Raw genomic sequence first — 11057 nt, 5'->3', positions numbered from 1 at the left:
TGGAGGAAAGAAGAGCACTGTGACGATAATTTATTTGGAAAATTGTAAATATCTGAACCGGTATGGATGTGTGAGTAATGTTTCTTTTCGAAAAAGACTGGAGTTAAATTTTTGCAATAAGCTGTTAATTAAAGCATGTAGGTCAACACCTTTTTTTTCCTCTCCTCCTATAACAAATATGCCTGTTACTTTCCTGATGGGTTTCCAGCTCACAGTGATAACCCAATTAGCCATGACACCCACTCCTCCAAATAAATGGTGTTTTTTCCAAGCAAAATTCTTCCCACCAACAATGAATCCCAAACACTCGTGAAAAGTATTCATGCATTGATGTAAAATAGCCACAAAAATACCCAATGATACATTTTTTCCTTTCAATTTGCTCATTTAAAGCGTGTGTGTGTGCAGATAGAGCTGATATTAGACAAGCAAAGAACGTTGGGGCGAAAAGGCTTCCGTGCTGCAAAGTCTGGTGCTTTTTTTATGGAAATGGCATGTGCACAAGCAAATCCACTTGTAAAAAGGGCTGACTTATCATGAGCATACTTCATTATACAGTTGCAGCTCTGCTTATATAAGAGCCCACTGCCTTCAGTTGGATCGTTGCTGCCCTCTGGTGCTGCAGATGAAGCTCTGTGGGAAAGGTCACACAGACAATGTCAGGAAAACAAGTCAGCCATCAGAGGTTTGGCTTCAGTGTGTGAGAGGAATGACATATATAAAACATTTTTTATTAGGAAATCAGTATAATGCATACATATGTTGCACAAAAGCAGTACATTTATTTAAAACACAAACAACTTGATGTGTGACAACAAGCTTTGACAACAATGTTTTGTTAAAGGGACGGTGGGGATATTTTTGAAGTGATCTTCTATCAAATAATTATCAATAGCTTGTGCTTTAACTGTGACATCTGAGGAGAAGGGAGCAGAAGTCAGCCTCCAGATGGTCACCAAAATGAGGGCCAGTTTGACTTTTTTTACATGGTTTATATAGAAAATGTCAAGCAGGTGTGGAAAAAATGCTTCATTGTCTAATATGTTATCTCTACACTTTTGCATGACACGTTTTGTTTAGTTTGTTGTTGCTGCTTTTTCAGCTGAACATCTGTGTCACTACAAAGATATGTAAGTGCTGAGCGTACAGACGCTGTCATGCAAAAGTCTAGTGGTTTAATATTAGCTAATGTAGCATTTTTACACTCCAACATGTCACTATTTTAGAAGTTTTGGTTGATCTTCTTTTTCTTCTTCCAACTACCTCCATGTCATCTTTAACTGCATCCATATGTCTCCTCTTTGTCTTTTCCTTTCAAGTGCATACCTCCACCTCTCCAAGTTCTCTTCCACCTGTTCCTTGTTCTCACCACAGATCACAATGTCATCGGCAAACGTCATAGTCCACAAGGATTCCTGCCTGACCTCATCTGTTAATCGGTCCATCAGTGAACAAGAAGTGACTCTGAGCTGATGATTATTTTAGAAACATAAAAAAACAATATAAAGTTGCCCTCATTTGGCTACCATTATCCTAGCCTAAAGAAAGACTTGGGCTCTTTCATCCATTCTCCATGATAATTATGGTGAATGGAAAGTACGTATATAGCACCTTTCTATCTTATCAAGACTCTCAAAGCTCTTTACATTACAATCTGTGTCCTGTCCTCATTTACCCATTCATACAGTACTCTACTACTAGATCTGTACAAAGCTAATTGAACAAATCATTCTAAAGAGAATAATCAGTGCTTTATCACATTCATTCACTAATGGGACACACATCGGAGACAGTGAGGGGTTCAGTGTCTTGCACAGGGACACTTCGGGATGTGACTGCTGGTGGATTCGAACCCCCAACTCTTGCATTGGAGGACAACTGCTCTAACCACTCAGCCACAGCCGCCCTTGTGCCAGAATATAATATTTAAAAAATGATCAGATTATCCCTTTAAACTGTCGTTTTAGCATTCACCTGGATTCACTTAGTCACGTTTTACGAACCTCAATATTTTCACGTGCATTCCACTGTTATAGCTCCAGGGGGCAGCGATGAGCCCCTCCTGAGGAACGATGAACAAACAGGAGTTCCCATGGCCTTCTAGCAGCCATCTGACAGTGTCTGATTGAATCTATCAGAAGGCAGCAAAATGCACTTTGATCCACTCACCCACCAAACAAAACATAGGATTCATGGGCTGTCCTGCTGTAATAGCCTGGTACAAGACCCCCAAGTCACTCCCTGATGCTCTTTGGCTGTAAAAGTATCACAACTGCAGCATATTTACACATTTAAACCCATTTATGAAGCCACAGGTGCATTTAAAGCCTGAGAATAAAACGTTTGATATGGACTGACATTTGGACAGTTGAGATCTGAAACAAAATGCTGTCGTTCAGGATGAAACACTGAAGTGCAGAAGCAAAAACAAACAAGATAAAATGCAAATCACTCACTGAGTTTTGCATAAAGATGGGACTTGTTACATACGGGTACATTTTCTCCAATGATTTTGCAACAGTTGGGGCTATCAGCTTGAATCTGTGACAGATAGAAGCAGTAACTTAAAGGAATACAACAATAAGAGTTACAATGAGTTTTACACAAGCAGCCCCCAGGTAACAAACAGCCTCACATGTAAAATCAAACCATCCTTTATTAGAACAGTTTAGTTCAAAGAGAAAAAGGTGATGAAAACACAGGAATGAGTCAATTTTAGGTATAAAAATCATCATCTTATTAAAAAAAATATATATATATATATATCCCAAATATAGTCAAAGTGTAACTGTGACAGAGGAGTGACAGTTTTTTCACTGCTCTTATTAAATGTTTTTATACTAAGAGGCACCAAAATACAGGTCTTTGGAACTGGTAGTGACTTCAAACCTTCTAACATATGATACCAAGCACAGAAGGTTTAAAGGTTTTATAAAATGTCCTCGTTAAAACAGGTCTCAGCTTATTTTAATGCTCAGTTTGGGTTCAGAAAGTTCAAGCGCTCATTTCCAGCCCTGTGATTTGCTGCAGTCAGTCTACCAGATGGGCATCGTGTCCGGGAACCACATGCGGCCCAGGTGCTTCGACACCTCGCTGTGGATCTGCTCCATGCTGAAGGTGTTATCTGGAGTCAGCCCCTCCTCCCTGATGGACAGCTGCGTCAGCCTGCCACCGCACACCTTCACGAACTCCACAAACATCGGTCAGGTCACCTTGCACTCGCACAGCCCGATGGCCGCCAGGCTCTTGCAGTGCTTGGCGATGCGGATCAGCTCCTTGTCCAGTGGCTCCAGGCCGTTGGCACACACCATGAGCTCCACCAGCCGTGGACAGTTCAGCCCGATGCGACCCAGCATCTCTTTACTCACCGCCCGGTCAAAGTACAGGTGGGTGACCGGGGTCTCCTCGCAGAACGGCTCAAACTCCTCCTTGTAGAGGAAAAAGTACATGATGATGTTGACCTTCGGTGAGTGTCGGACCAGAACATCCCAGCTGCTCCTCTTCATGGTGTGAAAGTGAGTCTGGCCGGGGTTTTCGCTGACCACGTCGATGCGGAGATGTTCCAGGTGGACGTGTTTTTCTGAGGACAAAGCTAGCAGGAGTTCATCACTGAGGAGGTGGTAGTTTAACGCCAGCTCTCTGAGGCCATGGCACCGGTCTGCAACACACAAGATGCCTGAAGGAGAAAAGAACAAAATATCACAGTGTTACTAAAACAATTGCCCTTCTTCTTTATCTTTTTATGACTGTCTGCTGCCGAAAGGAGGGAGATAATGTTTTGCCCATGCTTGTTTGTGTGTTTGTTTGTAAAACGTCTCTAAAACTTAGAAAGTAATCACTGGATGTAGATCTACTGCTCATTAATGTTTGATGTCAACTTGATTTGGTGGCACGGTGGTGCAGTTGATAGAACTGCCACCTCTCAGCGAGATTGTCGCTGGATCGAATCCTGGCCAAGGTGGCCAGTTTGGGTGGAGTTTGTATGTTCTCGCAGTGCATGTGTGCATTTTCTCTGGGTACTCTGGTTTCCTCCCACAGACCAAAAACATGCATGTTAGACTGATTGGTAACTCTAAATTGTCCCTAGGCGTTAGTGAGAGAGTGAATGGTCGTTTGTCTCTATGTGTCCCTGTGATGGACTCAAGACCTGTCCAGGGCCCCACCTCTCGCACAGTGACTGCTGGATATGGGCACCAGTGACCCCCTGTGACCCGAAAAGGAAGAAGCAGGTAAAGGCAATAGATGGATGTCAACTCGATTCAAGATGGCCACCACAGGTAAACAACCTTAGCAAACACAAATTTAGCTATACATAAATCTATTTGACAATTACTGAGCTAAAACCTGGTAAGATAATAACTGAGAGTAATACCCAACACATGTTCTGAGCACTACTAGATGGCTTGAGGCCACAAAATAGCTCTGTCATTTCCAATGTTCTATCTCTGGCACAGAAGGTGACGGGTGACATTTGTTCCTTCAAGGAAAGCCAGAACTTTCATTTCCTAATCCTCGTCACCAATACTTAAAATTAGAAAGAAAATAATAATTTTCGTAAGAACTGACCAGCTGGGGAAACATAGGGACAGCTGCTCATATTCAGCAACATCAAGGTGTCACTGTTGTTGGCCACCAACACTTTCAGGGATGGATCATCCACTGGCGTGTCATCAATCTTGATGGAGGACAAGGACTTGGAGTTCACAAACACGACTGTCAGCGCAGACACAAAGTGAGCCTTGGGAGGTAAAATAAGGGGGTGAACCAGGACATTTGGTTTTGTACTTTGAGCTGTCATTTTGCAAAAATAAATAAATTAATTAAATAAACCCTAATTGATAAAATAATAAAATGAAGCTTGTTGTGTGGGCTGCAGAAAGCTTGCATGGGTTTACCTGAGACACATCCATGAAGCTGGGCCGGGCCATAGAATTCAGCCCCTGTGTTTTGATGGTGCAGTTCACCAGCTGGGACAGAATATCACAGGCTGCCTCTGCAGATTCTGGACAGCTGTCCACCTGCAGAAATTCATCGTTTAGGGAAAATATGAAAAATGTGCAGATAAAATTTTTTAAAAAGCTGGAAAGACTGAGGAGCAAAAATCAATGGTTAAACATATTATTGCCAATAGAGCTGATGTGTCATGATCCAGCAGATGGCGTTAGATTGAAGAGGACACAGAGTTTTTAAGATGTAAATTCAGAATAAATTTAAAATCTTACTGCTAACATATAAAGCTCTTAGTAAGCAAGCTGCAACTTATATTACAGATCTTATTGTTCCATACTTTTCTAACAGAGCACTTCACTTCCAGACTTCAGGTTTACTTGTGGTTCCAGGAGTTTCTAAAAGTAGAATGGGAGGCAGGGTTTGTGGTTATCACTTATTTTGGTCTTGTGGAACCAACTTCCAGTTTCTGTCTGTGCAGATGACATCCTGACTACTTTTAAAACTAAGTTTATATCTTCTATTAGATATATTCTATAGTTTGGGTTGGCTTGGGTTTCTTGAGCTGTCAGGGTTTGTGTTTCAATACACAGCCCTTTTGTGCCTACATTTTTGTCTTTTAAAGGAATCAGGAAAGAAAAAAATCAGATGACTGCTTTAGACTCCCACACCACTGGGGAACTAAACTCAGTCAAACCTGTTCAGATCTTATTTCTAACATAGCAACCAAGCTCCTTCTTATATTAAAGATCTTGTTCAATATTTTCCTAACAGAGTTCTTCACTTCAAGGCTGCAGGTATACTTGTGGTTCCTAGAGTTTCTAAGCATTGAATGGGAGGCAGAGCGTTCAGTCATCAAACTCCTCTCTTGTTTAACAAACTTCCAGTTTTTGTAAATTGGGCTGGCACTCTGTCTACTTTTAAAACAAAGCTTATAGCTTTTCTTTTAGATTTGTCCGAGTTAGTGTTGGCTTGGGGTTTTTTGAGCTATCCCTTAGTTGTGCTGCTATAGGTGACTGCTGGAGGAAAAACTGGCTACATTTATCTACTTCACCTCAAACTACTTGAACTTAAACTCTTTCTTGCTGACCAAACAAAGGCCATGTCAAACAGAAAAACGAGGCCACAAACCATACCACGTATTAAGTCTCTAAATGGCACAGCTATAAAGTTTGTAAAAACATATAAATACCTTGGCATTATCAATGATAAAGAGCTCTCCTTCAAGTATCATACTGTATCAACCTCATAAAAAATAAAATTAAAATGACAATAAACTAGGATTTTTAAAAATCTTAGAACTGTTTCATGTTTCTCCTAGATGACCCATAAACATCTTGTCTGCAACCTTCCTTCCACTGCTGGACTACAGGGATGGTGTTAACATGAACACGCCAGCCACCTCTGCACAAGCTGGATGTTGCTTATCATGGAGCTTTGCGATTCATGACAAAATGTAAATGTCTCACTCACCACTGTACTCTATATGCAGTGGTAAACTGGTCATCATTATCAAGACTACACTGGTACACTTTTATTTACAAATCCATCCCCAGCCTGCTGCCTCCTTAGTCTATGATGCCACAAAAACAGTTCAGTCACTACGTCCCCAGGGTTTTATTTCTTTCAGTGCACTCACTTTGCACAGAACTTGAAAAAAAGGTTTTCTCCTGTTCTGTCTGCTCCATCATTTTGGATTAATTCACTGCAACAAGATCTGAAACTGTCCAGTTTGATCCCTCTGGGACATTGTCAACAAATTATAACGAAAATGGAGAAATCATTGATTCAGACCTGTCCTTGTTTCTAGGTTTTGTTATACTCTGCCCCTTTTTAACCATCGACATAATGTTTTATGATTGTCGTATTATTTCATGCAACTGATTTTATGTGTCTGTGTTACAGGTCTCTCTTGCAAATGAGACTGCCTGTCTCAATGAGATAACCTGTTTGAACAAAGTAAACCAATTAATAAATTTCCTCACTCTACTGCTGTACTTACTTTTCTACCATCTTTTTTTACATATAATTTTTGCTACCATTAACCATGTGTTCCTCATTTTTCTTCCCATAGAAGACACACCCAGACCTCCCTCTGTGTTGGTCTGTGGCTCTTTCCTGTCCACTCAGCCCATTCTTAGTCTGGTTCAGCTGGAAATGTCTTCCTGTAAAACGGGATTTGTTTCACTCCCCAGTGTCCTGCACAAATTTTGACCCAATCTGTTGACTTCCATAGTTTACCTTTACTAATTCGCATTTTATAATGTACTACAGGTACTTGTATTATAGTAAGAATAAAGTGAGTGTAATTGTGTGAATGTTTATGAAGCATTCGCACCATTGTGATCCATTTTTCTTTTGTACATTTTTCAGAATCTTTCTCGTTCCGCAATTTTTATATTTCAACAAATTATACATGAAAACATTCAGCTCATTCAGGAGAAGGGTGCTATGACTTTTGGTATTGATGCAACTTTAGCTTTTTGAAATATTTAGCCATTTCTGCCACTTTTTCCTCTCATAGAAAGTGAATTGAGCTCATTTTACACCCTGCAGATCTTTAGATCTGTTTACAACCTTTTACTGCTCCTTTCACATTTTGCTCTGGGTCAGCTTCTTTCAGCTTCATTGTGCAAATGTTCACCTTTTTCAGCTATTATAAGCTAATTTCAGCTGTTAATCTTTCAGCTGTATTGTGCTCATTTTTCTGCTAACTACAACATTTTTGTGCTTCTTCTTACTTCTTTCTACTAATTTTAGCTTATTATGCACCTTTCAGCTTATTTCAGCTAGTTTCAGTTATTTCAGCTACTATTTACTGTAGATGTTTTATGCTATGTTTAGCTTTTTCAAGTAATTCTATATTTTAGCTAATTTCATCTCTTTCCTTCTGGTAGTTTAATCTTATTTCTGCCTTTTCAGCTATACTTTTCAGCTTTTTTTTTAATCTCATTTCAGCATTTTTAAGCTAATTACATAATTTGTGTCTTCATTTCTGCTTTTTTAAACCTAATTTAGCAAATGTGTGTTTTTTCTGCTTTCTTCTGCCAATTTAGGTTTGTTCTTCCTTTTCAGCTAATATTCAGCATGTCTTTTAGCTAATTTCATCTGTTTTTCAGCAAGTTCTTCAGCAATAAGCATTCACACTGCATTTTTGCAGGAAATGCAATTTCTGTAGTTAGGTTTGAATTTGGATTTGAATTGGATTTATGATTTGGCCTTGAGTTTGCTGAGATGACTTTTGTTGTGAACTGGTGCCACAGGTTTGTTTGAAGGCGACTGGAGGAGTTGTGCAGGCAGGACATGTGCAGGGACAGCTCTCACCTTGAAGCTAACGTACTGCAGGTGCTGAGCGTGTCTTTGATGATCTGCTGGATGAGGTCAGGGGGAGTGGAGTGCAGGTAGGACGTGGCCGGATGATTGAGCTCAGACTCAAACCTTCTCCACAGGTCGGGCGTGAGAAATGCGTCGTTCCAGCGACGACACACAGACGAGGCCCGAGCTCAGTCCACCAGGGACAGTTGCTGGAAGATCTGCAGAACCACAAGATGTGGGAGGTTCCCCCAGTCTGCTGCCAGAGACAAACTGAAACTGGTTGCCTGCCTCTTTTGTCTCTTAGCTGGTTCTTCATGGGAGGGGAAGGTTTGGCACTTGGATTTGAGACTTGATCGTCCTCGTTTCATTTTGAAACAAAAGAGCTCACTGGAGGAGAGGATAAACAGAAATGTTGCTCCGTTCAAGTTCACTGCAAACTGATGTAGACCACTGGTCTTATAACCAAGAATGATTATAGAGCTTCTGCTGTGGGTTTTGCAATTTTCTTGTGAAATTATTATTTTTTTTTTCAAATAGTAACTTGATGACTTTGCTGCCTTGGATCTAAGAAACGCTGCATGACTGGGCTTCATAAAGACAAGAACACAATGTTTAAAAACTATTAACAGAACTTTCAGGCAGTCAATGTGTCTGTTACCACAGAGAAGATAACTTTCTTTACTGCTGATGCATCTGGATGTTTCTGTCAACGGGTGTAGGTTTTGGTTTTTAGCCATGTTTATCAGATCCTTCTACTTCTACTTAAAAGTAGCGTTAAAAAAATCTGGGAAAGGAGAACAAAAGGCTGGGCTTGACAAAACCTTATCAGAACATTCTGGATTCGATACCTTTACTTACATCAAGACAAGCTGAACTGAAGTCAACCCAGGTTTAAGTAATCCATAATTAATCACAGATTATTTGATGCTGATATGATAAAATGGCAGATTCTTACATTTGTTGAAGTAAACAACAGATGATTATGAACGTTAATAAGCTTTTAAAGCTGTTAAGATTACACATCAGCCAAATGTTTGATCTGCATGTATATGTGCGTTATAAATACAGAATGTTAGCGTGGGTTAAGAGTTAATTTTCACAGGCAGTGTATTGACCCAGCTCAGTTTGAGGACAAAATTAAATTCTTATTTTGACAGATCAGCAGCATGTGTTGGGGATGACTCTCAGCTACTATCACAGCACATTCTAAGTGTCTTTAAAACCACACGAGTTACGGTGCCTATAAAAAAGTTTTCACCCCTTTTGCAGTCTTTAATCAGTCATGCTAAAAAATGGTGGTCTTTACAGAAAATAAAAACTTTCTTCAATGTCTAAGTGAAATTAAATTTCTACAGAGTAACACAGATGAAATAAAAACATGAAATATGACTGCATAAATATTCACCCCCTTTGAAGTGATTGTCCTAATTCAACTCAGAGAAAAGATGATTGAAGTCAGGGGGTGGGTACAACAGGATCTCTAGAGTCCAAAAGATCCCCTAGAGTCGTGCTAAATCCATCATCAAGAAATGAAAGGGATGTGTAACCTGTATAAAAAAAAGGTTGAATGAATGTTGGACATTTTTAAATCTTCACCGAGAGAGCGAGCAAGAAGGAGACAAGTGAACGAGGCCTTCAAGACACCTGGGACCACTCTGAAGGAGTTATAAGACTAGAACTTGTCTAGATCATTTAGTGGATATTTCATTTGAGTTTTCTTCAACACTGTCTTTCTGTTTGCCTTTCTCCCACTTAGCTCAGGCTGCTGAAGAACTGGGCAACAGTTGCTGTATGCCCAGTCTCTCCAGTCCGACCTGTTGAAGCTTGTAACTCCTTCAGAGTGCTCACAGGTGTCCTGGCGGCCTCTCTCACTGTTCTACTTCTTCTTGCACGCTCAGTTTGGGAGGACAGCCTGGAAGGAGTTGTGTCTTTGTGACAGGCTGCTGGTAACAAAGTGCTTCCAGTTTAAAACGTGTTCTTAGCAAAGTTGTGTTTTACATGTCTTTACGGCACCAGTTTATCCACTGGAGCTTTTTGTGCATGTATATTTCATAGGTCAGAGTTAAGCATCTTAATTCAGCTGAAAGTACTCATGTGGACACAAAGAACCAAGACTTTTAAAAATCTTTTGAACGAGACTCCTTTAAAGCATTAAGAACAACTGCTTCATTGAAGCAAAACAAACAAAAAAAAAAACGTTGTTTTTTTTTTGCAGAGCTGCAGAAAACGGGAAGATTTTTGAGCATATTATAACAACACTACATTTCAGATTTTTAAGGCTTCAGCCATTTTTGCTGACACCTAAAGCCTTGAAGCAAATCCACATGATAATTTTGCTGTTACTTACAGGAGAAGAATGAAAACATCTCTTTCCTCTGGATCTTGTGCTCCTGACTGAAGATGACTGCAGAGAGGCTGGCTGCAGCTGACCTACAGGACAGAGCTGCTCCCACACTGAGCTCTCTTTACTTCAGCGACAGCTTGCTGGGCGATGGGGCACATGAGCACAAGAAACATGGATCCCTCTCCCTGCCACCATGCCTGCACAGGAGCAGATTAAAGTCCTTCGAAATGCAGCCCACCCTCTCTGAGCTGTATTTATTTACTCCAGTGTGTGGTCTCTGTGTTTGAGCGTGCATTTTTAAAATGCTTATCTTGTGCTCACTGCACCCGGTTGCTGTGTGCACAAGGTCCTGTGTGCACAAGGTCCTATGTGCACGCGCTCGTAGAAACTAGGTCAGTGTGTCAAAGTGTGTGCATGTGTGTGTGTGTGTGTGTGTGTGTGTGTGTGTGTG

General features: G+C 40.6%; 1 protein-coding gene across 1 annotated transcript; it reads right to left on the bottom strand.

The window, feature by feature from the left end:
• Positions 1 to 3035: 3035 nt before the first annotated feature.
• On the bottom strand, positions 3036 to 8630 carry fbxl3l (F-box and leucine-rich repeat protein 3, like). The gene is given in 5 exon segments (XM_037675893.1): positions 3036 to 3676; positions 4567 to 4738; positions 4896 to 5018; positions 8272 to 8309; positions 8312 to 8630. Coding segments are annotated over 5 exon segments (1293 nt in total).
• Positions 8631 to 11057: the final 2427 nt, after the last annotated feature.

Source organism: Nematolebias whitei, chromosome 4, assembly GCF_014905685.2.
Source record: "Nematolebias whitei isolate Nwh7 chromosome 4, NemWhi1, whole genome shotgun sequence".
Taxonomy (NCBI): domain Eukaryota; kingdom Metazoa; phylum Chordata; class Actinopteri; order Cyprinodontiformes; family Rivulidae; genus Nematolebias; species Nematolebias whitei.
This window is presented reverse-complemented; position numbering and strand designations above follow the sequence as displayed.